Here is a 27206-nt window from a genome sequence, read left to right as displayed (position 1 = left end):
GCGCAAGTGGGTAATGGAGGGGGAGGGGGCAGCATGGAAAAGGATGGAGATAGCGGCCTGTGGAGGCACGAGCCTGAAGGCACTGGTAACGGCTCCGTTGCCGCTCCCTCCAATGAGGTACACCACGAGCCCGGTGGTGGCGGCCACCCTCAAAATTTGGGGGCAGTGGAGGCGACACAGGGGGGAAGTGGGGGGCTCGGTGGAGGCCCCGCTGCGGGGGAACCACTGGTTTGTCCCAGGGAACATGGATGGCGGGTTCCTGGGGTGGCACGGGCGGGCATCAGGAAGTTGGGAGACCTGTTTATTGACGGGAGGTTCGCGAGCCTTGGTGAACTGGAGGAGAAGTTTGAGCTCCCCCCGGGGAATATGTTCAGGTACCTTCAGGTCAAGGCGTTTGCTAGGCGACAGGTGGAGGGGTTTCCTTTGCTGCCCCCGCGGGGGGTAAGGGATATGCTTTCGGGGGTGTGGGTCGGGGATGGGAAGGTGTCTGACATCTACCAGGTAATGCAGGAGGTGGGGGAGGCATCGGTAGAGGAGCTGAAGGCTAAGTGGGAGGTGGAGCTGGGGGAGCAGATTGAGGAAGGGACATGGGCGGACGCCCTGGAGAGGGTGAACTCCTCCTCATCATGTGCGAGGCTTAGTCTCATCCAGTTCAAGGTGCTGCACCGGGCCCACATGTCCGGATCTAGGATGAGTAGGTTCTTTGGGGGCGAAGACTATTCCAATAATATCCTCTTATCTGCAGCCAGCTCAAAAAACAATGCTTCTTTTCCTTTTGGGGTCCCAGTCCCAAACTTTGCAGGGACAGCAAATTGGCTCCCCCCCTTCCCTTGGAGTTCAATTACTAGTGGTGTACCACAAGGATGTTTTGGGGCCACTGCTGTTTGCCATTTTTATAAATGACCTGGAGGAGGGCGTAGAAGGATGGGTGAGTAAATTTGCAGATGACACTAAAGTCGGTGGAGTTGTGGACAATGCAGAAGGATGTTAAAAGTTACAGAGGGACATAGATAAGCTGCAGAGCTGGGCTGACAGGTGGCAAATGGAGTTTAATGCAGAAAAGTGTGAGGTGATTCATTTTGGAAGGAATAACAGGAAGGCAGAGTACTGGGCTAATGGTTAGATTCTTAGTAGTGTGGATGAGCAGAGAGATCTCTATGCCCATGTACATAAATCCCTGAAAGTTGCCAGCCAGGTTGATAGGGTTGTTAAGAAGGCGTACGGTGTGTTAGCTTTTATTGGCAGAGGGACTGAGTTTCGGAGCCATGAGGTCATGTTGTAGCTGTACGAAACTCTGGTGCGGCCGCATTTGGAGTATTGCGTGCAGTTCTGGTCGCCGGATTATAGGAAGGATGTGGAAGCATTGGAAAGGGTGCAGAGGAGATTTACCAGGATGTTGTCTGGTATGGAGGGAAGATCTTATGAGGAAAGGCTGAGGAACTTAAGACTGTTTTCGTTAGAGAGAAGGGTAAGAGTTGACTTAATTAAGGCATACAAGGTGATCAGGGGATTAGATAGGGTGGACAGCGAGAGGCTTTTTCCGCGGATAGTGATGGCTAGCACGAGGGGGCATAGCTTTAAATTGAGGGGAGATAGATACAGGACAGATGTCAGAGGAAGGTTCTTTACTCAGAGAGTAGTACGGGCGTGGAATAACCTACCTGCAACAGTAGTGGACTTGCCAGCATTAAGGGCATTTAAATGGTCATTGGATAAACATATGGATGATAAGGGAATAGTGTAGATGGGCTTTAGAGTGGTTTCACAGGTTAGAGCAACATAGAGGACCGAAGGGCCTGTACTGCGCTGTAACGTTCTATGTTCTATGTTCTCCCACCCATGCAAACGTCTCTCAGTAATAAATGGGGCTCAATTAACACAATTCTACATTCTGGTGATATGGCAGGAAATTGAAGTTCAGGAGGAAGATTAGCCATGATTGTACTGGATGGCAGAGCAGGCTTCCATCTCGTACATTCTCATATAATGTATTCCCATCTAATGTTAACAATGGAAAGAGAGCACTGTATGCCTGGTCAGAAGCACAACTGACTGGATATTTGCAATTCAGGGAGTGATGGGAGAGAGAAAATATTTAAGTGAGTCAGAGACTCTTAATGGGAGTGTTTTTCTTAATGGAACCAGAATAGTGGCCTGGAGGCATGAGAGGAAATGGTTTCCTAACTTCTTGGGAGTGCAAGAGGTACACTCAAGGAAAGCAGCCCTGCTCAATAGGAAAGGTTACCCACTTGTGAAGGTAGAGTGAAAACTGCACAGAGTTGGCAGCGGGGGTGGCAAGTAAATGGAGTCAACAGGTCAGTGGTGTTCAAAAAATTAGCCACATGTTTGCAGTTTTGATTAGAAAATGAAAGAAAATAAAGGAACATGATTGAGTGTTGGTAAACTGGCAAGATGAAAGGGTTGATCATTGTGAGCGCTTGACCTTAAGTAACCAAATGGTGGTGGGTGTTCAAATAAAACTAACACGTTAAATACAGTTACTCCTTCTGTGTAAATGTATGCAGCCCTTACCCAGTCTGGTCTACATGCAACTCCAGATCCACAGCAATGTGGTTGAGTCTTAACTGCCCACTAAAGTGGCCTAGTCAGCCTCTCAGTTCAAGGGCAATTAGGGTTGGGCAACAAATGCTGGCCTTTCCAGTGACGGTCACATCCCATCAAAAAGAATATTTAAAAAGATATTTACTAAAATGAGTTCATCTAACTAACTGGGAGCAGTCAGCAATTTCTGTAGGATAACACTACCCCAGTCCATATGATTTGGGACAATTAAATCAAGGTTACTGGTAAGAGGTGTGCCAAGGCAAGTGTGCTCACACCTGGTAGATTACTATTATTGTGACAAAGCAGACATGGCCCAAACCAGAACCATGACCTACAATGCCTTGAGAAAAATGCTGACATGTACAATTGCTGCAGAACAAAATATAGGGCCCACAATTAGCTTATACGGTGATACAAATTGATGGTCATATTCTGAAATGTTGCCATCAGAAATTAGATGAGGATGCATTTATTCCTAAATATTCTCATGTCTACGATCTGTACGTCCTGTGCTGCATCCAGAAGACTGTCCATGTCAAAATGCAGAAACTCCTGGACATTATCTAGGCTTGGGCTGACAAGTGTTATGTAACATTCACGCCACACAAGTGCCAGGCAACGACCATCTCCAACAATAGAGAATTTAACTTTCGCCCCGAGACATTCAATGGCATTACTATTGCTGAAGCCCCCACAATCGATATCCTGAGGGTTACCAATGACCAGAAACTGTAGCAATATAAATACTGTGGCTACAAGAACAGGACAGAGACTAGAAATCCTGTGGCAAATGACTCACCTTATGACTCCCCAAAGCCTGTCCACCATCTACAAGGCACAATTCAGAAGTGTGATGGAATATTATCCACTTGCCTGGATGAGTGCAGCTCTGACAATACTGAAGAAGCTCCACACTTCCAGGACAAAGCAGCCCTTTTGATTGTTACCTCTTCAATCCTTCCACCACAGACGGTGGCAGCAGCATGTCCCACATACAAGACTCACTTGAGGAACTCACCAAAACTCCTTCGGCAGCATTGTCCACACCCGCGACCGCTACCACCTGGAGGCTACCCTTCAAGTCACTCACTATCTTGACTTGAAAATAGATTGCTGTTTCTTCACTGTGGCTGAGTCAAAATCCTGGTACTATCTGCCTAACAGCATTGTGGGTGTACCTACAGCTCAGGGATTGCAGTTGCTTAACAAGGCAGCTGACCACCACCTTCGCATGGGCAACTAGGATGGGCAATAACTGCTGGCATAGCCAGCAACGTCCACATTCCGTGAAGGAATAAAATGCCACAAATATCTTATTTTATTAGTTGCACTATTACCTTCATTCAATTAGCAACAGGGTACCATTTCAAAGAGTCGCACAGGTTGTTATCTGAAAAGATTACATCATAAGAGCCATTGTGCTGCATAGATTACCAGTTGCAATCTCATAAGCAAAAATTTATCATTGATGGGAGATGATTGCAGCCAGGTCATGAGGGAGTGTCCTGCAGGGCTCGGAGCATTAATATTCATCTGCTTTATTACCGACTTGGCTGCAGGTATAATGGAAGCATTCCTAAGGTCACTGATGACAAAAATGCCAGCCAAGAGGTAGAAGCTTAAGACCAAATTAATAAGTCGCGGCAGATTTAGATAAATTGCAGGCCAGATCTGGTGTCGTAAATATTACTCAATGAGGTCAAATGCACTTGTGCATCGAGATTGGAAACTGTAGACAGGTGTAAACATAGAAACATTGACATAGAAAGTAGGAGGAGACCATTCAGACCGTCGAGCCTGCTCCACCATTCATTATGATCATGGCTGATCATCCAACTCGATAGCCTAATCCCGCTTTCCCCCATATCCTTTGATTCCCTTCGCCACAAGCGCAATATCTAACTGCTTCTTGAAAAAATACAATGTTTTGCCCTCAACTGCTTCCTGTGGTAATTAATTCCACAGACTCACTCTCTGGGTGAAGGAATTTCTCCTCATCCAAGTCCTAAATGGTCTACCCCATATCCTCAGACTGGAACCACTGGTTCGGGACACACCCACCATCAGGAACATCCTTCCTGCATCTCCCTGCTAATCCTGTTAGAATTTCACAGGTTTCAGGGCAGCATGGTGGCGCAGTGGGTTAGCCCTGTTGCCTCACGCGCTGAGGTCACAGGTTCGATCCCAGCTCTGGGTCACTGTCGTGTGGTGTTTGCACATTCTCCCCGTGTTTGCGTGGGTGTCGCCCCACAACCCAAAGATGTGCAGGCTAGGTGGATTGGCCATGCTAAATTGCCCCTTAATTGGAAAAAATGAATTGGGTACGCTAAATGTTATTTACAAAAATAATTTCACAGGTTTCTATGAGATCCCCCTGTAATTCTTCTGAACTCCAGTGAATACAATCCTAACTGATTCAATCTCTCATACATCAGTCCCGCCATCCCAGAATCGGTCTTGTAAACCCTCGGTGCACTCCCGCTAGAGCAAGAACATCTTTCCTCAGATAAGGAGACCAAAACTTCACAAAATATTCCATGTGTGGCCCAACCAATGCCCTGTATAATTGCAGCAAGACATCCCTGCTCCTTTACTCTAATCCTCTTGCAATGAAAACCAATTGCCTTCTTTACCGCCAGCTGTACCTGCATGCTTACCTTCAGAGACTGGTGTACGAGGGCACCCAGGCCTCGTTGCATGTCCCCCTCTCCTAATCTATGGCCATTCAGATAATAGTCTGCCTTCTCCTTTTTGCTTCCAAAGTGGATAACATCACACTTCTCAAAATGATACTGCATCCACCATTCATTTTCCCATTTACTAAATTGACCAAATCACACTGAAGGATCTCTGCATCCTCCTCACAGCTCATCCTCCCACCCAACTTGGTGTCATCTGCAAATTTGAATATATTACATTTTTCTCCCTCATCTAAATCATTTATATATATATATAGTGAATAGCTGGGGTTCTAGCCTCCCTATGATACCCCACTGGTCACTGTCTGCCAATCTGAAAAAGATTTGTTAATTCCTACTCTTTATTTCTTGTCTGTCAACTAGTTTTCTATCCATCTCAATACACTACCCCTAGTCCCATGCGTTTTAATTTTAAGAGAAATGGGAGACTTATGTAGGACATTTTCAAAAGCCTTCTGAATGTCTAAATATACCACATCCACTGGCTCCCCATCGTCAACTCAAAGAATTCCAGTAGATTGTGTCAAGCATGATTTCCCCTTCATAAATCCAGGCTGACTCTGTCTAATCCTGCCATTGTTTTCTAAGTGCCCTGCAATAAAATCTTTGATAATGGATTCTGGAATTTTCCCCACTACTGACATCAGGCTTACTGGTCTATGATTCCCTGTTTTCTCTCTACCTTCCTTTTTAAAGTGGAGTTACATTAACTACCCTCCAATCTGCAAGAACTGTTCCAGTGCTTATAGAATACTAGAAGATGACCACAAATGCATCCACTATTTCTTTAAGTGCTCAGGGATTTAGATTATCAGGCCCGGGGCATTTATCAGCCTTCAACCCCATCAATTTCCCCAACACCATTTCTCCACTAATATTGGTCTCCTTCAGTTCCTCCCGCTAAACCCATGGCGTCCGCGAACAGTTGTGGTATCTGACTTGTGTCCAATTACACATTTTAAAATAATTTTTAAAGTTGATGATATTTTAGTTTCTGTCTTAATCCATTCCTTATTTGTTTTGCTGAAAATTTAAATTAAAAGTGAAGGATAAGCAGTGGAAAAAAATAAATTTGTGAAGACAGAACCAAAGTATGTGTTTAGTTGCTCAGCCATTTCTTTGTCCCCATTGCACATTTCCCTGTTTCCGACTGTAAGGGACCCACATTTGTCTTCACCTATCTTTTTCTCTTCACGTACCTATAGAAACTTTTACAGTCATTTTTTATGTTCCTGCAAGCTTACAGGGAACCATGCAGGGTACCAGCTAAAAGGTCGATAGGGAGCAGGGAATATCAGATAATTGTTAACAGAAGTCCACAAACAGAATGTCAAACCCACTAAAAGATAATATTTTATGCTGTCTTGCTAAAACACAACGTAAAACGAAGAATACCACACAAGCCAAAAGGACAGCAGGGCTAGTGGATACACAAACTAAGTCCCTAGGCAAGAGAAATGAAGCAAGTGCCTTCTCAGCATCATATTTACAGAGAGTGAGGACGTGGAACTCACCACCACAGGGAGTTGTTGTACTGAACATTCTCGATGCATTTCAGGGACAGCTAGATAAGTACAGGAGGCAGAAAGGGGGAATAAGGGTTATGTTGTGGGTTTGAGTTAGATGAGGAAGCTCGAATGGAGCATAAACACTAGTATGGACTGGTTGGTTATGAATGGCCTATTTCTGTGCTGCATATTCTATGTAACTGTGTGGAAAGTAACTGCAGTAAGACTACTGAAGCATGGCATCGGTATGAATTTGCTCAAGTTACTCAAAAGGAAGCTGCACAAATGTCTCAGTTCAGGGCATTCCTGGGGATAGCTGGGATTTAATAACTTACTGAACTCCTGCAACTTGGTTCAATTATCTAATGAAATCAGAAAGGAAATTCCCGAGCCCTTTCTTTATTGACCACTGGGCTTATTTTCTACCTCCCCCAGGAGGGTACATGGCTGGCGAAAGGGGTTGTAGAATAAGTGATCAATGCAGTCAATGGCCGCACCAGGTTTGGATGGGAGAGATTTGATGGACTTCACAATGTTTTCCCATCTTCTTTATAATAATGTATGTACATGACACAAATATATTTGCACCTTACCTCTCTTAGAAGGCACTCCATCCTGAAACTTTTGCTGTCAGACTGTTGCTCATCCTGCAGGGGTGGCCAGAACCTGGGGTTTGGAAGGAGATGGGTTCAGACGAGGTGATATTCTCTGTGAGCACACATCTGTCCAACCCAGTTAGTGCCAGTTAACAGTCAGATGCCTTCTCGGACAAGGCTGTGCATCTTCCATCTTCTAAATGAGAGATTATATCCTCTTAATCTAGGTTGTAGCCATTTCAAACATCAAAATGGCAATTTATCTAGTCCCTCAAGTACAATCTGCAAAATTGCCATCATCCTCAAACATGTTCAGTTAAGTGTTGTGCAACTCCTCCATCTTATAAATGCACACTGACTTCACTAAATTTACCCATCTTGTTAAAGATGCTTTCTGGTGTTTTTTCCAGAATAAATACTAGGCTCATTGTATCATCTCAACATCCTCTTCAGATTAGGGGCTGGTTTAGCACAGGGCTAAAGAGCTAGCTTTGAAAGCAGACCAAGGCAGGCCAGCAGCACGGTTCAATTCCCGTACCAGCCTCCCCGAACAAGTACAGAAATGTGACGACTAGGGGCTTTTCACAGTAACTTCATTTGAAGCCTACTTGTGACAATAAGCAATTTTCACTTTCACTTCACTTCAGATTGGCATTAAGCACTTTACAGTCCTCGAGTACGCATTTCATTTTTATTGATTCTTTAAGGTAGTGACAATAATGACAGATTTTGCAAGCCACTGTTTGAAATACTGTTATCTAATTTAAAGTCCATTGTGGATCTGCTGCCCAATCTTCCTTTAATTTCCTCAGCCAATTTTCCATCACCGTTGGGAGAAAAAGGTGACAAACTGAAAATGGAACTCAAAGCATTCCATTTTCCAAATCCCTCAGAACGGCACAAAGCAGCAGTGAAGTCCGGGGGCAGAAGGATTAAGGAGACCATCCACCTAATAAATTTTGAGTGAGTTTAAATGAACTTCTCTAAAACGTTTTATCTATATCGTATCATCATCCATCTTGCTCTCAACCACTTCCAAGTTTTGTCTCCTCGCCAATAGGCTTCCCTTTAGTAAAAATCAGTGCAAAGCACTTATTAAGTGGTAGGTCTTAAGGAGTGCATTAAATGGGAGAGAGAGAGAGAGAGGCAGGGTTTTAGCAAGGGGAGCACAAAGCTTAGGCAGCCTCCAATGATGGCGTAATTAAAATGGGCCATTAAATTAAAATGCAAGTGGCCAAAATTGGAGGAGCACATAGCAAAAGTTGTGGGACTGGTGGAAGCTACAGAGGTAGGCAGGGCCACGGCCATACGGGGATTTGAAGGTAAAGATGAAAATTTTAAAATCGAACTGAAAACTGGACAGACACAACGTAGGTCAGCGAGAACAGTGCTGACGGGTTCTGGCGTGAGTTCGGCCTCAACCACATTTACCTCAGCTATTGGGTCCATTTAATTATTCATAACCAAATTAAGCAACACCACCACCCTTGTAGGCAAACTAATATAGTGCTCGAGGAAGTCACGGACACTGATGGAACTCCATTCACTTTGCTCTGTTTTCTCCTTTTCGGTCTCAAATCTATAAGCAGACAATGAAATTCTGAGCAATCACCGTTTTTCTACTCATCCCTCTGACTATATAAAACATTTCCCTTCCACAGTTTGCAAGTCTGTAATACACCTGTTCTAAATCTAACAAACCCTTTTTTAAATCTTTTGAGTCCCAAAACCATTGACTGATTGTAACCCTTTCTTGCTCACATCAACCTTTTTAAACCAGGCATGATTACTTTGCCAATATTGCCACTCCATCTGTTTCCTTTTCTAATACATTTTGTTTTCCATTCTAGGACCAATTTACAGTTAGGTTTCCGTTAATACTAATGCTCAGATATGCGTGTAAAATATTTGCTTCCTTTAACCTATTGCCCCAGCTCTTCCCTGTTCACTTAAATGACTTGTCACTTCCCTGTCTAATCACTTTGCCAGTACATTAACACCTTGCCTGTTCAGATGTAGCTCTTTTCATATGGAAGAGCTTTCATCGTCCCAGAATCAGTTGAAATGTCTAAACTGGATGAATGGTTTAGGCCCCTGGATTACTTGACTATTAATATAATAACTACACTGCCACACTTATTCCCAAGTACTGCTTTTGGTAAAAACAAAAACCCTGTTTCCTAAACAAAACACCCATCTTCGACAGGAGGTGAAAGACAACATAACATTAAAGGAAAGAACACACAAAAATGCACAGAATAGTAGACATAGATAAACAAGCACAGCAAAAATGACAGAAATATTTAAGAGGTGCAAAAAGAAATATGAAAAGAAACTGGAGGGATATGAAAATTAGCACGTTTTTATAATTGTAATACAAGAGAGAGTAGTCAAGGGCAACACAGGCCTTAAAAAAAAACAACATTGCAGACAATATTGCCAAATTAAAGTACAGTTCTATTATTCTTTGGTGTACAGGACGAGGAGAATGCACCTGACATTCCAGGTAAACTATAATTACGGATTAAAAGTCACTAATGTTAGCAAGAAAACTGCATTTGAAACAAAAATGGCATTAAAGACCGAAAATTCCCCAAGACTTGAAGGTGTCAATACCAGAATCCTAAAAGGAAATTGGTGGTTAAACTGTTTGTCATAATCTTTCAAACCACTCCTGATTCAGCAATTGTCCCTATAAATTGCAATTGTTACTTGCACTCAAGGTGAGACACAAAGAAAATGTCTGTCTATCTAAAATCTAGCTTAGGAAAGTTATTTGAAATCTAGGCAAGAACAAACATGAACACAAAGAATAGTAGGCCATTCGGCTCTTCGCCCCAACTCCACCATTCAGAAAGAACATGGTCAATGTCGTCGTGGCCTTAACTCCACTTTCCTGCCTGGCCCTGCATAATCTTTTGACTCCCTTATCAATCAAAAATGTCAAACAATCTCTCATTAAGGGCAGCATGACTGAACATTTAAGAGAATTTTTTTTTTAAATTTAGATTACCCAATTATTTTTTCCAATTAAGGGGCAATTTAGCGTGGCCAATCCACCTACTCTGCACATTTTTGGGTTGTGGGGGCAAAACCCACGCAGACACGGGGAGAATGTGCAAACTCCGCACGGACTTTTAAGATAAATTTGAGCTGAATAGAGGAAGCCAGTATGGATTTATAAAGGGTAGATCATGTCTAAAGTATGTGATTGAATTTTTTGAGGAGATAACTAAAATAGTAGCATAATAGAGAATGTCTATTGGTGTTGTTTAAATGAACATCCCACAAACGTTTGATAAGGTCCCAAATAAACGACTATTAGTTATAACTAAAACCCGTGGAACTGAAGGCAATGACTGAGTAGGGATAATCGAGTATGTACTTGATTTGGACAGAAGTGACTCGTGATGTCCCACAATTAGCTGTTCTGAGATCTCAACTATACACCAGAGATTGGATATCCAAAATCTCTGAAAACTGAAATTGTCCAAAAAACAACAGACATTTTTGATATTCTGTTAAATCCTTTTAACAGAATAACTGTCTACCCTGGTAAGTTCGATGTGTTTCACAGCTGGTAAAGTAAATCAATAATAGGTTTCCTTCCACTTTCAGGAGATCTGGGCACCACTCCTGAAACAGAGGAAGCTCGGAGATGAAGGGGCTATATGCGAGCTCTTTAACAGAGCTCCAGAGGTTAAATTTATGAGGTGTGATTTTATAAAGTTAGCTTGCATTTCCTGAAATATAAAAGTTTCAAGAGTGATTTCAATAAGATTTTTCAGAATTTGAAAGGTAAGATAGTGAGAAATGTATTCTGCAGTTGAGAACAAGGGGGCATAATCCTTGATTCGAAGTCAGCCTATTCAAAAGGAAGTTAAGAAACACTTCTTCACACAAAGACTGGTAGAAGATTGGAATACTCTCGCCAAAAAGCAGCAAGAGTTAGCTCAGTTGGTTAGAGTTGAGGCAAAACGATACCAACGGCACAGGTTCAAAGATAATCAGAACAAGGCTAAATCGGTGTATAAATCTCCCGAGGAAGTTTGTTAAATGGTCAATACATTATTAATGAGAGTGGCGGCTAAGCATTTCCCCAGAGGGAGAGCTACCGCAGACTGCTATCATGTACAATACTGCAGCAGACCAAAGGGCAAGCTTGCCTTTCCATCCTCTCAACGAGTGACTACGCTCAAGGGAGAAAGCATTTTCAACAAACTAAGGTAAGACACTGGCATCAATCTTTTAAATCACATAAACGAGAAAAAAAGATGCCTAACGTAAACTAGAGACTGAGCTTCCTAAAATATCTTATCCAAGATGTCAAAGAACCACATAGCCTAATTTGGAACAACATGCCTCCATTTAAAGCAATTAAGATCTTTCAGCAGGCAGTCCTCGTCTTTTACCAATTTTCAACCTCTGTAATTAGAATGAGCCACTAATTTCCATGCTAGTTATATTAAGCCCCAATTATTTGAATGATATTGAATTCCTTTCATAGCTACCTTTTCAGCTAGCTATGTTTGCCACAGGCTGAGGCAGAGACCAACTTTCCATTTTTACAAGGATGCTGGAAGGCTTCTGTCCTGGAGAGGTACGAGAAAACAAACAGCCTAAAGTCTTCAATTCTTGGGCAAGGACACACGCAGGATTAAAAATCTCTTTCAAGGGGGCAGCACAGTGGTTAGTGCTGCTGTCTCACAGCTCCAAGGACCCAGGTTAAATTCCGGCTTCGGGTGACTGACTGTGTGGAGTTTGCACGTTCTCCCCGTGTCTGTGTGGGTTTCCTCCAGGTGCTCCGGTTTCCTCCCACAGTCCAAAGATGCGCAGGTTAGGTGGATTGGCCATGCTAAATTACCCTTTGTATCCAAAAGGATCTGTGGAGTTATTGGGTTACAGGAGTTGTGGGCTTAAGTAGGGTGCTCTTTGCAAGGGCTGGTGCAGACTCGATGGGCTGAATAGCCTCCTTCTACACTGTAAATTCTATGATTCTATGTATACAATATTGATGAGGCACTATTTGAAATACATCCAAACTGCATAATATCATCATAATCTAACCTGGCCAGTGTAACTATGATGTTGATCACCATTGGAAAGAACAGTTGTAGGATTGTAATCTTCCCATAAATTGCTATATTACTTGTCCATCATCCAGTACTTAATCAGCAGATAATTCCTCCAACTAGCAAAGCCACCTTCTTTGATCCCCACCATTCCTTAGCCATGGATTCTAAACCCCTCCCCAGCAAACCTATAGGCCAGTTTGCAACCTTTGTATCTTATTTGATCCGAAGACAAGCTTTCAACCACACATCTGCATTATCTTCAGGACCATATACTTAAAATTCTGTAATGCTGCTCAACTCTGCCCCGCCTCAGATCATCTGCAGTCATAACCCAAATCTGTGTCTGTTATCTCTAAACTTGATTATTCCAAAATACAACTGGACAGCTTCCCGCATTTGACCCTCTGTAAACTTAGGTCATCCAAAATTCTGTTGCCTGTGTCCTAACCCACACCAATCCCATTCATCCATCACCCATGGGTTTGCTCATGCCCACTGGCTCCCAGTTAAGTAATGGGACACTTTTGAAATTCTATCCTCATTTTCAAATCACTTTGCTGCCACACAACTACTCATCTTCATCCCCTCCAAAATATCTGCACTCCTCCTTCATCCTGTCACCTTGAACATCGCGATTTTAATCATTCCACCATTGGCAACAGTGCCTCCCGACGCCTATGCCCTAAGCTCTGAAATTCTCTCCTTCAGCCTCTTACTCTCGACACCTCTTGCTTCCTTAAAGAAACTACTTAAACGTGAGCTTTCTGGCCACATTTTCACTCATTTGTCCTAATATTTTAAGTGCAATGAGTGCTAATGCTCCTGTAAAGTGCATTGGGACATTTTCTTGGGGCCGTTACTATATTAAAGGTGCTATATAAATACAAGTTGTGTTATTGTACAAAATCAGGAAAATGCATCAAATATTAATAAAATTACCCTGGAAAAGCAACGTGCCATTATTTTAATGCATTGATAACTTGTATGCTTGAGTTGATCACGGATGGGCAGCCGAAATCTGTTGCTTGCAATTCCTGCGTCACGTGGAAACTTCAAGACACTTCATGTCTGTTGGGTGAACCACATGTGTAGGAAGTGTCTCCAGCAGAAGATTTTCAAGTTTGAGGGGCAGCTGGAGTCACTACGGCACTCCTGGGAGGATGTGTTTTTCTATTTGTAATGCTTGCTGAGAGGTGGCCACTCTAGAGGCAGGAAGCGTGAGAGTCTTTGGGGTGTGTGCCAGCCACTAATGGGCAAGGTACTGCACAGGAGGAAACAGCAAATAGTAGAAATGCAATGGTTACAGCTGATTAAATAATCAGAGAGGCATTTCTATAACCGTCACTGTGTCCCCCACATAGTGTGTTACTTCCCCGGTCCCACGGCAAAGGACAACAGGTAAAGGTGCAGAATATTCGGAACCCATGTGGACCAACGTCAGAAGAAAGAGCCAATATTATGATCCAACGGTGAGATGTTTAAAAGGGACAAGTTGTGCCTGTAGGATTGGGACCAATGTCCTCACAGGGAAGGTTCACTCATGTAGATTGGGAGGGATTAAACTAAATTGGCAGATAGAGGAGCACCAGCATTTAGAGGTAGAAAAGAGGAATAAGGGGCAGCACGGTGGCCTAGTGGTTAGCACAACCGCCTCACGGCGCCGAGGTCCCAGGTTCGATCCCGGCTCTGGGTCACTGTCCGTGTGGAGTTTGCACGTTCTCCCCGTGTCTGCGTGGGTTTCGCCCCCACAACCCAAAAATGTGCAGAGTAGGTGGATTGGCCACGCTAAATTGCCCCTTAATTGGAAAAAATAATTGGCTAATCTAAATTTATAAAAAAAAAGAAAAGAGGAATAAGATGCATAAAGTAGAATGCTGGACAGCACTAGAGAAGGAAGTAATTCCATATTCGATCGCACCAGACTAAGAACTACTACCGGGAATACAAGGGCAGGTTTATGATGCACGTCAGGAGCATTTTGCAGGCAAGAACCAGGTTAAAAATATTAGGTTGAGAGGAGAGAATAAGACTGGCAAAGAGAGAATATAATGATAATGATCTTTATTGTCACAAGTACAACTGCAATGAAGTTACTGTGAAAATTCCTTAGTCGCCACGTTATTTTTTTTTATAAATTTAGAATACCCAATTATTTTTTCCAATTAAGGGACGATTTAGCATGGCCAATTCACCTACCCTGCACATCTTTGGGTTGTGGGGGTGAAACCCACGCAGATACAGGGAGAATGTGCAAACCCCACACGGACAGTGACCCAGGGCCGGGATTCGAACCTGGGTCCTCAGTGCCGTAGGCAGCAATGCTAACCACTCTGCCACCGTGCTGAATGTCCAAATGACCTAACAGCATGTCTTTTGGGACTTGTGGGAGGAAACCGGAGTACCCGGAGGAAACCCAACCAGACACAGGGAGAACGTACAGACTCCACACAGTGACCCAAGCGGGAATCAAACCTGGCGCTCTGAACCAACATTGCTAACCACTATGAATAGAATGGCAGTCAATATTAAAAGGGAACCCTAAAGTTTTCTACCAGCATGGAAATAGTAAACAGGTGGTGGAGTAGGTCGCATATGAGACAAAGAGGGTGATACAAACTTCAAGGTACAGGGCAAGACTAGAATACTTAATGAGCACTCTGCATTTGTGCTCGCCAAGGAAGAGAAATCTGAAAAACATCAGTCGAAACATGATAGAGGTGGGGTGAAAACTGAGAGACAGGAGGTATTGGAAAAGCTGGCTAAAAAGTGGAAATAAGTAACCTGGTCCAGAAAGCTTGCATCTCACGTTACTAAAGGAAGCTTGGTGTTGTGGGTCGGGGTGGTGGAGTTAACGGAAGGAAGGGTTTGCCTTAATCTGCCAACATTCGATCGTTATATGGAAAGATGTGTGACGAATGTAGGAATTTCATATATATTGTATAGCATGTATTTGGTGCAGTATAGGTTAAAAGCCTAAGATAGTATGTGACTGCTGCAATCATGTTTTAAAAATCCTGGTCTGAAAGGCTTTTTGGAGCCTGAGGTGCAATTAAAGCATTGTAAAAGTTTATGCTAATGGACTTGTACTTGGATTAAGCAGGTTCCCTGGGGAGCAGGTAATTAGACATTGTGTTCAGCTTCATGAAATGATGTAGTTAATGGGAGGAGCGTACGGTTGAAGCAGTCGGGTGTTGAGGTTTTAAAGGTTAGTTTTTGGCTAGATGGTGAGCTGAAAAGGTTTCTGAGGGATACAGTCAGAGACTGCATTATTGACAGGATGTTGGGTTTCTTTCTTTCAAGCAGTCTCAAAAGATCACGCTTTCTGAAAATGGTGTATCCAAGACATCTCTACATTGGAAGGATTCCAGAGTGCTAACTGTATTGAAAAGTGGATCTGGACTCGAGATGGTTTTGTTGTTTGAGTGGAAACAAAGATAGCAGTTAAGGGTTGTTGTGTCACTGTATTGATTAGAATGGTTACCTGGGCAATTCCAAGCTATTTTCTTGTGTGAAGTTAAGGATATTTTAATACAAAGTTTGTTTTAATATATCATATCCCTATTTTGCATGAAATCACTCCTGGAATGATTTCCTCAGGTCTTACAAAATTAAAATAAAATATTGATGTTTCTGTCCAATATCCTAAGGACAGAAAACGAATGGTGATAAATGAGTATTTTTCAGGTCGGAGGATTTTTTATTCATTCATGGGATGTGGGCGTCGCTGGCAGAGCCAGCATTCATTACCTGTCTCTGGGCACTTAAGAGTCAACCACATTGCTGTGGATCTGGAGTCACATGCAGGCCAGAACAGGTAAGGACAACAGATTTCCTTCCCTAAAGGAAATTAGTGAACCAGAATGGTTATTACGACATCGACAATGGTCACCTTTTAGACTTTAAATTCCAGATATTTATTGAATTCAAATTCCAGTATCTGCCGTGACGGAATTCGATCCGGGGTCCCCAGAGCCTGGGTCTCTGGATTACGAGTCCAGCGATAATACAACTAACGCCACTGTGAGACAGCGATGTTCCTGAGGGTGAATGCTAAGACAACTGCTTTCTTGATCGAAATAAATGACTTGAATATTGAAAAATTGAGTAAAATTTCTGAATTTGTTGACAATATCAATCTCGACCATGTGACAATGAGGATGATGTTAATCAGCTGCAACAGATCATAGATAAACTAGCAGAACGGGCAGATAAGTGGCAGAGTGAATTTAATGCAGAGAAGTGAGAGATAATGCATTTCGGCACAAAAGATGGGGAAAGGCAATGCAGACTAAATGACACCGGTCTGAAGAGCATGCAGAGACAGAGAGACCTGGGGGTACATGTGCCCATAATCTTTGATGTTGGCAGGATATTTTTGAGAGTACAACCTTGGGCTGCAAAAAGAGGAACAGAGTACAAAAAGAAGAAGTCATGCTGAACCATTACAAAGCTCTGCTTGGGCCACAACTGGAATAGTGTGTCCTATTCTGGCGACCAAACCTCAGGAAGAATGCGAGGGCCCCTGAGAGGGTGCAGAGGAAAATTACCAGAATGGTTCCGGGGATAGGGGATTTTAGCTACACAGTTAGGTTCGAGAAGCTAGGGTTGTTCTTAAAGCAAAGGGCTGTAGAAGGGTTGGGGGGGGGGGGGGTTTCCCCAGTCGTATGGCGAATCAGAAAATCAAAGTTAAAGGAGAAGGTTGAAGTGCAGGTTAATGACAAGGACTTTAAACTAGTTAAAGAGGTTGAGGGCTTGGAGAAGTTGGTAAAATTTCCAGTATTCATAATAGAACAGAAAGTACAGAAGGTGGCAAGAATCTAACTTCAGGCAGAGCAAACAAGGGGACAAATTGAAAAGGGGAACATCAATGCAGGACTTGAGGGTGTTGTACCTATGTGCACGCAAATGAGCTTGTTGCACACATTGAAATTGGTCGATACGATGTTGCGGGCATCAGAGACGTGGCTGCAATATCCAAGGATTTGTGTCCTATTGAAAGGACAGCAAATGGGCAGAAATTAATTGATAGCAAGAAGCAATATAGGAACAAAAGGCATAGAATCTATGTGGATAGAGTTGAGGAATCACAAAGGAAAAAAGACCCTGATGGTAGTTATGTACAGGCCCCCTAGCAGTAGTCAGGATGTGGGGAAGAAAATAAATTAAGAGATAGAAAAGGCATGTATAAGAAAGGCAATGTTACAATAATCATTGGGGACTTCAATATGCAGGTGACTGGGAAAATCAGGTTGGTAGCGGATCCCAAAATAAAGGAATTTGTGGAATGTGCTTTTTTGGAGCAGCTTGTGGTAGAGCCAACTAGAGAACACGCAACTCTGGATTTGGTGATGTGTAATGAGGCAGACCTGACTAGGGAACTTAAGGTGAAGGAACCCTTAGGGGGCAGTAACCATAATAGGATAGAACTTACCCTGCAGTTTGAGAGGGAGGAGGAAACATGCTAATGGGAGGATGAGACATCCCTGGCTGACGAGGGAAGTCACGGACAGCATAAAAGCAAAATAAAAAGCATATAAAGTGGTGAGGATTAGTGGGAAGCCAGAGGATTGGGAAACCTTGAAAAACGAGCAAGGACAACTAAAAAACACAATGACGGGGGAGGTGCTGAAATGTGAGCGTAAGTTAAATAAGATAGCAAGAGTTTTTTTTCAATATATAAAAGGTAAGAGAGAGGGAAGAATCGGCATTGGACTACTGGAAAATGAGGCTGGAGAAGTACTAATAGGAAACAAAGAAATGGCAGAGGAACTGGTTACTTTGCATCAGACTTCACGGTGGAAGACACTTCAGGAGAATCAGGGGACAGAGGTGAGTCTAATGGCCATCACTAAGGAGAAGGTTCTACGGAAACTGAAAGGTCTGAAGATGGGTAAACCACCTGGACCTGATGGAATACACCCCTGTGTGAGAAAGGAGATAGCTGAGGAAATTGTGGAGGCATTGGTGGTGATCAATCAGAACGAACCACTGGAGGCAGGGAGGGTTCCAATGCTAGTGTAACACCGCTGTTTAAGAAAGGAGGGAGGCAGAAGAAGGCAATTATAGGCCGGTTAGCCTGACTTCGGTTATTAGTAAAATTTTAGAGTCCATTATTAAAGATCAGATTGGGCAGCACGGTGACGCAGCAGTTAGCATTGTTGCCTCACGGCGCCGAGGTCCCAGTTTCGATCCCAGCTCTGGGTCACTGCCTGTGTAGAGTTTGCACATTCTCCCAATGTTTGCGTGGGTTTCGTCCCCACAACTCAAAGATGTGCAGGGTCAGTGGATTGGTCACGCTAAATTGCCTCCTAATTGTAAAAAAAATTAATTGGGTCCTCTAAATTTATTTTTTAAAATTAAAGATCAGATTGCGGAGTACTTGGAAGCGCATGGGACAATAGGACAGAGTTAGCACGGCTTCATCAAGGGAAGGTCACGTCTGAGGAGGTAACAAGGAAGATAGACAAAGGAGAACCAGTGGACGTGATCTAGTCAGATTTCCAGAATTATGGAATCCCTGCAGTGTAGGAGGCCATTTGGCCCAACGTGTCTGCACCGACACTCTGAAAGAGCACGCCACCCAAGCCTACTCCCTCACCCTATCCTAATAACCCCCTAACCTGCACTAAAGGGCAATTTATCATGGCCAATCCAACTAACCTGCAAATCTTTGGACTGTGGGAAGAAACCGGAGCACCCAGAGGAAACCCACGCAGACACAGGGAGGAAGTGCAAACTCTACAGACAGTGACCCAAGGCTGGAATGGACCCGGGTGCCTGGCACTGTCAGACAGCAATGCTAACCACTGTGCCACCTACAAAATTAGAGGGGAATGTGGGCAATGATCCATCACACTACCTCTCGCGTGCTAAGCAACGGCCTTTGACGAGGTGCCGTATAAGAGGCTGTTAAATATGTTAAGATCCCATGGCATTACGGGTAAGATGCTGGCATGGATAGATGATCGGCTGACTGGCAGAAGGCAGAGAGTAGGGGTCATTTTCAGGATAGCAGCTGGTGACCAGTGATGTGCCTCAGGGATTGGCTTTGGGACATCAACTTCTCACAATATACTTTAATGATCTGGAAGAAGGAACTGAGGGCACTGTTGCTAAGTTTGCAGGTGATACAAAGAGGGACAGGTAGTATTGAGGAAGCTGCAGAAGGACTTTGACAGGCTAGGAGAGTGGGCAAAGAAATGGCAGATGGAATACAATGTGGAAAAGTGAGGTTATGCACTTTAGTAGAAAAATGGAGGCATAGGCTATTTTCTAAATGGGAAAGGCTTAAGAAATCAGAAGCACAAAGGGAATTAGGAGTCCTAGTTCAATATTCTCTTACAGTTAACGTGCAGGTTCAGTCGGTAGTTAGGAAGGCAAATGCAATGTTAGCATTCTTGTCAAGAGGGCGAGAATACAAGAGCAGGGATGTACTTCTGAGATTCTACGGCTCTGGTCAGACCCCATTTGGTTCATTGTGAGCAGTTTTGGGCCCCGTATCTAAGGAAGGATGTCATGGCCTTGGAAAGGGTCCAGAGGAGGTTCACAAGAATGATCCCTGGAATGAAGAGCTTGTCGCATGAGGAACGGTTTAGAACTCTGGGTCTGTACTGGTTGGATGAGGGGGGGATCTTATTGAAACTTACAGGATACTGTGAGGCCTGGATAGAGTGAACATGGAGAGAATGTTTCCACTTGTAGGAAAATTTAGAAACAGAGGACACAATCTCAGACTGAAGGGACGATCCTTTAAAACAGAGATTGAGGAGGAATTTGGTCAGCCAGAGGGTGGTGAATTTGTGAAACTCTTTGACACAGAAGGTTGTGGAGGCCAAATCACAGTGTCTTTAAGACAGAGATAGATAGGTTCTTGATTAATAAGGGGATCAGGGATTACGGGGAGAAGGCAAGAGAATAGGGATGTGAAACATATCAGCCATGATTGAATGGTGGAGCAGACTCGATGGGCCAAATGGCCCAATTCTGCTCCTATGTCTTAGCATCATATGAGATTATGGGGACTTTTGATAGGTTTGGATAAGGTAGTGAAGGAAAATATTATCCTAATTGCTGATGGTACAAGGGCTGGGGCAGGGGGTAGGGGGTTTTAGGGTTTGGGCAAGAAATGCAGGGGGAATGTGAGGGAAAACATTCTTAAATGCAGTAAGTGTTCATGGTCTGGAACATGCTGTCCACAAGGGTGGTGGAAGTGGTGATAACCAATGATTTCAAAAGGTAATTAGCTGGTCACTGGAAGGAAATAAACTTGGCAGTGCTATGCAGATAGAACAGTCGTCACTTCTTGGGGAAGGGGAAAATAAAACTATCATGATATAAAGTTGACTCGACACTATTTGCAATGCATCCAAACTGCAAATGCATCCAAACTGCAAATAAATGTCAGATTTATTGGATTCGAAAGTAACTGAAATTTAAAATGTTAATAACTTAATCAAATGTGAACTTTTAATTTACATTACCTCAATATCCTAATTCATCACTGTTTCAGCATCAATTTGCAAAAATTTTCATAATAGCCCTTTTGTCTCAAAAGTAATTTTACCCCATACCATTAAACAAAAGCCTCACCTTGACGAGTGCTCTGGAAGTCTTCAGTACCGTGGCCATTATTTAATCCGTAAGCCTTGACAATGTGCACAAGGGCTACTGACCATGGGAGGCCCAAACCAGATTGTGTTCTTGCCTGATTTGCACATTTTCAGCCAACTCTGAGACACTAATAGAACACAAGTCTGATTTTCAACCCAAACAAATGGCTGAATCTAAGTCTCCCTGAGCTGAGACAAGCTAACCCAATAAAGACCACAAATATCCCTGACGTGTGGGCTACATTCACTGTCAAATCATCACAGAAAAAAAGTCAACAGATCCAGCAGCTTCTGCTGGGAGAGAGAGTTAACATCCCCTGTTGACTGTTCTCCTCCATGGATGCTGCCAGACCCTCTGAGCTTTTCCATCACTGCCTTAATATTGTTTCTTTGTATAGTGTCTTTGACACACTTCTAGCAATGGAATGCTGAAGAAAAAATATATAGCATTTCCAAAGTTTAGAAGAAAGATTTTAACCATTTCTAATTCTCATTCTTTGTTTTTAATGAGATTTAGAACAGACGTGATCCATTTCAGTGTCTTCATCTCTTCTTTTTCCCCACATCTGGGGGAAAAAATAAAATTGTTTCCGTTTGCTAGTCTTCCATAAAGGTAAGAAAAAGTTGTCAGCCATTTCTCTCCAGTGAAAGTAAAGAGCAATGTATGTGCTGCAGACCAGCTTGACTAGTTTTAATGGATGTGTCTAGCCAATTACTCGACCCTCAGGATGGCGACAGGCTAAACCAAAGTTATGTAAACATGTCAACTATTCAGCCCAACTGCTTTCTATTGGTGCTTATGCTTCACACTAACCCCCTCCCACCCGATCTGCAGATCCATCTACTCATCGCTTCCTCGTGTACTTATCCAGCTTCCTCCTAAAAGCATCAATGCCTGTTCACCTCAGCTACTTCACCAGATAGCAATTTCCACATTCTAACCACTCCCTAGGGAGCAGTTTCCACATTCTAAGCACTCCCTAGGTAGCAGGTTCTACATTGTAACCACTCCCTAGGTATAGAAATATCTCCTGAATTCTTCATTGGGCTGATTGTTCACTTCCACTATAACCAGTCAAGCAATCCCACAACAAGTAGAACAAGGAGCTTCAAACTTTGATTTGAAATTGGAGGTCATGAAGCCAAAGATACAAAATTACAGTCAAATCTCCAACAAAGATATCTCCTGCACCCCCCCCCCCCACCCACCCAAAAAAACTGTAAAAATACAGTGAAGGGTCAAGGCCACAGCATGGGGACACCCAAGATATTAGTATTGGTTAAGAAGCAAAGTGGTTATGTGCTGCCAAATTTGATGTTAAAGGCCTACGGTCATTGGAATTTGTGGAAAATGAGTTGGAGTGCTAGAGGCAGTGCAATGAGTCTCTATTTCAGCAGGTGAATGACTAAAACTGTGGCATTTAAAAACAAATATGAGATGGGGTTGGGCTACATACAAAAATAACCTCTCCTGTCTAGGACGTTTTGATTCAACATAATTATTAATGGTGCAGACTTGAGATAATGCTCCCCCCACCCCTACTGTCCCCCCCTTCACCCAACTCTCACCCCCCCCACACCTGCCCCCCCCACACCCCACTCCTCCCCCCCCCACACCCCACTCCTGCCCCCCCCCACACCCCACTCCTGCCCCCCCCACACCCCACTCCTGCCCCCCCCACACCCCACTCCTGCCCCCCCAACTCTTTCCCACCCTCCCCCTCCCACCCTACCCACACGAGTGGCTGTTAGCAACACAAAGCAAGGTACCATCCATTTCAGCCAATATGTATTTGAAGCTTTAAGATATCTTCTGCTACTGCATCACTACCATGACTCTTTGACCTACATTATCAAGTATCTGCTATGTAAAACAAAGAATTAAAAATGCAACATTAAAACAGAAGGCTATGCAGCCACAAGGCAGCAATTACTGCGCTGCTTGCATTTACATGCGATCTAATTACACTGAAAAAGCTCAGTGAATTACTTTTTTAAGTGCAGTGAGTGGTCTAGGAAGTAAATGTTCTGGTTTTGATGGTCATTATTTGCCCTCATGGATCATGACAGTATCATCTGATCAAACCACTCAATAGCTCCCTTCCCGGGCAAAAGGCAGAGACTAAATTAAGTGAAAATAACAAAGCACAAGTGGACTCCTCAAATTAAGATAGCATCACTACTCATTCCAAACACAAATAATTATACAGAATGACAGCAGACTAGATAATAATGGTAAAACCTATTAATAGGGCATATCAAAGTAACTTTCCCAGTATGCAATTAACATAGGTTTGAATGATGCTATTAATGGCCAGTCTTTAATAAGATGGCTGCAACTAATATTGCATTTTAGAACAGGATTCAGCCTAGTAACATGCAAAAAAACTAAACTGAAGATCATGTGACCACAGTCTACTGACTGGAGGAGTGTGGTTTTGTGATATGTTCCAACATGACAAGTTATGGACAAGATGGCAAAGTCATGAGAATTTTGCGTAATTCTAGCAATGAGGAAGCAAGAAATGAACTTGAGTTTTATTCAAGAGTATAATAGCATTAACAATATCTTGAAGACTCAATGTTTGTAAACATTCTTCATTAAAAATCAAACTAATCATTGGGGGAGCCAAATGGGGTTAATACTTTGACTAATAGCATAGAGTCACTCAATATATAAGAGTCACTCAATATTTATCCTCAGGACTGATTAAATTTCCATTTTTTTAAAATGCTTGCTACCCATGGGACTCCAACTCCTCCATCCAGTCTCATTATATTTTCTGACACCAGAGCTCAATGTTTCAAATAGTTTAAAAGCTGAAATTGAAAAAGCCGAGCTCTTTGTAACTATGTGTTCTAAGAAGTATCCTCATAGAGGGAAGCAATAACGTTGTCGAGAGATGGGACATATGTTTAAAATCCCATACACCAGCATTTATTTCAAAATAGGTTTCCTTATGATGCCATTTCTCCCCTGAAGAAAATCAAGTTTGGGCAAATTACTCAAAGATTAAGGGTGAGTTCTGAGGGGATGTTTCTATTCGCTCTCCCCAACAAGCAACCTACTTTACTATATGGGATCATGACTGATTATAATTCCTTTCTTCATCATTGCTGTAATTGTAACATTTATTTTTTAAATTCCACGACTTCATGCCATCTTACCCATGTCACAAGTGTGCGTCATATGATCCAGTCAAGTAAACCTTTGTAATGCCAATGTTTGAACCAGGCTTCATTTCTTGCTTCCTCTCTCAGCTGCAAATTATAAGAATAGATTTTTTTTAATAAGCCCCATAACTCCGTGCATTCTTACCCACTTATATTTATAAAATAGGACCTTGGCAACCAATCATTGAATTGCACCAATAAATTTTAGTTCAGCAAAATATGGTTGTCCCAAATTTCATGCGGTTCCCAACAAAAGCCCAGTACGGTTGAGTTCAACCTGTTTGAAAAATGCCCTTTCAAGGTCCAAATTCAATGCCAGACCCATCGAGCTTGCTCTGCCACTCACTAAAGATCATGGCTGATCTGATTATGGCCTTAACTCCACTTTTCTGCCTGCGGAGCTCTACCCTCGACTATGTTGCCAATCAGAGAACTGTTTAACTCAGCCGTGATATTCAATACAATCAATGACCCAGCCATTAACACTCTCTGGGAAAGAGAATTCCAAGCACAAACAACCCTGAGAGACGAAATTCCTCCTCATCTGTATCTTTTAAATGGGAGATCATTTATTTTAAAACTGTGTCCTCTGGTTCTAGATTCCCACACAAGGGTAAACATTTTCTCAGCATTTAAATCACTAAGCCCTTTCAGAATCACACATTTGAATAAGATCACCTGTCATTCTTCAAAACTGAACATTCCTGCAGGTTTACTCAATGACATACACTAATGATTAGGTACTACTCTCAGTAAAATTCAGTATTTGGAATATTTGAAGGAATGTTGAAAGTAAAAGCACTTGGATCTGCCAATTTAAATTACACAGTATGCACATACAATTCCACATAAAACTAGAAGAAATCATAGAGAGCACAATCTCTGGATGCATCAATATAGCATTTGCCAAAACAGACTGTCAATCTCCATGAAATTCTCAACATACCCAAATAGGAGTGTGTTGCAAATGAAGGAAGACTGCAGACAGCAACACCTAGAATTGTATTTCAATGAAGGTGTGCTTCAGCAGTTACATCCAGTGTCATCATTGGGCCTGTCAGATCCTGACACCAATACACCACAAAAAAGTCAAAATTTAACTCCAAGGCATAAAAACAAACCTTTGAGACTCAATTCATTCAAAATCTCAAACTGCTTGCACCACTTTGTAACAGGTCACCGCTTTCCCTCTGGTGTAAAGCTCAATTGTTCTCGCCAGACACAAGGCTCGTTTGGCAAGATTAAGTCTGCCCAACAGCGAGCATTTCATCATTCAAACAGGTGCAGTGCAAATATTTCACTTGCCTATCGTACTCCACTGAAATCTCAAACTGTGCCTTTCCATCAGCTTCCCCAGCAAAAGAAGAAATAAAAAACACTTTTGGGTGAGTGACAAAACCGCCGTTGCCCAATTTCATCCCCAAACCGACCTGTCATGGGGGGGGGGGGGGGGGGGGCTTGGTTTGGGATTGGCAACGACCCTCCCCTGCAGCTGTGCAGTAACTATTCCAATTCAGAGGGGATGAATGGAGTAGGAGGCGGGGGAGCGATGGGCTGGCTGAAGCTCAGACACACTCCAGCAGTAGATGCGGAAAGCCCCGCTTGTCAGGGTTGCAAAAGGCCGGGCAGCTCCGCTGGGCTGGGCTGGGCTGGGCTGGGCGGCCTGTGCCCGGGCAGCGCCCACCACCCCCTTCCCCAAAAAAAGTCAGTGCCAACTCACCTCGAGCCGAACACCTTGGTGCAGCTCATCCGCTCGCTCAGGTCGCACATGGCCACGTAGCCGGGCTGGCTGGCCCGGGCGCTCTCCACATGGTACGCGTAGACGGACAGCAGCACCCCGAGCAGGCACACGCTGCCCCTCGCCACTTTCTCCCATTTCGGGGTCGCCACTTTCAGGATGGGCGCCGACATCTTCCCCACTGCCTGCCGCTGAGGCCGAGACGTAGCGCGCGCTGATTGGCCGGGAGGGGCATTGTGACGTCGCGCGCCGTCGGCCCCGCCCCGGGACGGCGTCATCAGAGGCGCGCCGGAGTCGGGGAGGGGAGGGGCTGGATTGTGGAATGGGCTGTCAGTTTGCTCTTCGCCCTATTAGAATGTGTGCACTCAATTCCACCGGAGAGAGTAAGACATACTAAACCAACAGCTGAGGGTGCACCATTTGTTTTGCAATACAACAAACAGCCTTTCTGGTTTGTTAACTTCTAATGCACATTAATAGAATCCCTACGGTGCAGAAGGAGGCCATTCGGCCCATCGAAGCCGCGCCGACCCTCTCAAAGAGCATCCTGCCTCGGCCCACTCCCCCCGCCCATCCCTGTAACCCCACCCAATCTTTGGACACCAAGGGGCAGCTTAGCACAGCCAATTCACCTAACCTGCACATCTTTGGACTGTGGGAGGAAGTTGGAGAACCCGGAGGAAACACACACGGGGAGAACGTGCAAACTCCACAACGACAGTCACCTGAGGCCAGAATTGAACCCGGCTCCCTGGCACTGTGAGGCAGCAATGCTGACCACCGTGCCGCCTTAAGTGTCATCTCTCTCAGTTTGCATGGTTACACTAGTTCACAGGTCTGTCAAACCTTCGGCTCAGTAGTTTCACATATTTCTGCACGTGTGCATACATATAAATACAGTTTCTTAATTAAACATTGGTAAAAAGTAGCAATCAGGATGAATCATTTTATATTGGGCTGCTCACATTCTTGGGTTTAGCAGGAAATAATGTTGCATTTAATATAATGTTTACCTTAAAATAAGATCTAATATCTCCAAACTCAAAAGTCTCAAACTGATAATTTCAAATATATCAAGACATGGAGTAATCAATAAATATGTATCTCTGATGCTTCATTGTCCACTACGGTATTTTCCCTTTGACTTTCATGCCTTGGATCTCCTAAATTTTACACTTGTCAACCTGAACATTGCAGCATTGGGGCTGTTACTGCCACTTCCGAGAGCCTACCTTTCCCGTG

The 27206-nt window shown here is 43.5% G+C and overlaps 1 protein-coding gene across 3 annotated transcripts in view; it reads right to left on the bottom strand.

Moving 5' to 3' along the window:
- LOC119974830 (vitamin K epoxide reductase complex subunit 1-like protein 1) overlaps nt 1-26175 on the bottom strand; it is a 50019-nt gene extending 23844 nt beyond the window's left edge. For 2 of the 3 annotated variants that reach the window (XR_005462581.1, XM_038814103.1), the window contains exon 1: nt 25947-26175. Coding sequence is in view for 1 of the 3 variants with exons in the window: in XM_038814103.1 (XP_038670031.1) it covers nt 25947-26137 (191 nt within the window). In the remaining 2 variants the exon portion in view is untranslated. Of the gene's footprint in view, nt 1-7365; nt 7439-25946 lie in introns of all 3 variants that reach the window. The other variant, XR_005462582.1, reaches the window with a different exon arrangement.
- Between the last annotated feature and the right edge of the window lie 1031 nt (nt 26176-27206).

The sequence above is a fragment of the Scyliorhinus canicula genome, chromosome 12, assembly GCF_902713615.1.
Source record: "Scyliorhinus canicula chromosome 12, sScyCan1.1, whole genome shotgun sequence".
In the NCBI taxonomy this organism is placed as follows: domain Eukaryota; kingdom Metazoa; phylum Chordata; class Chondrichthyes; order Carcharhiniformes; family Scyliorhinidae; genus Scyliorhinus; species Scyliorhinus canicula.
This window is presented reverse-complemented; position numbering and strand designations above follow the sequence as displayed.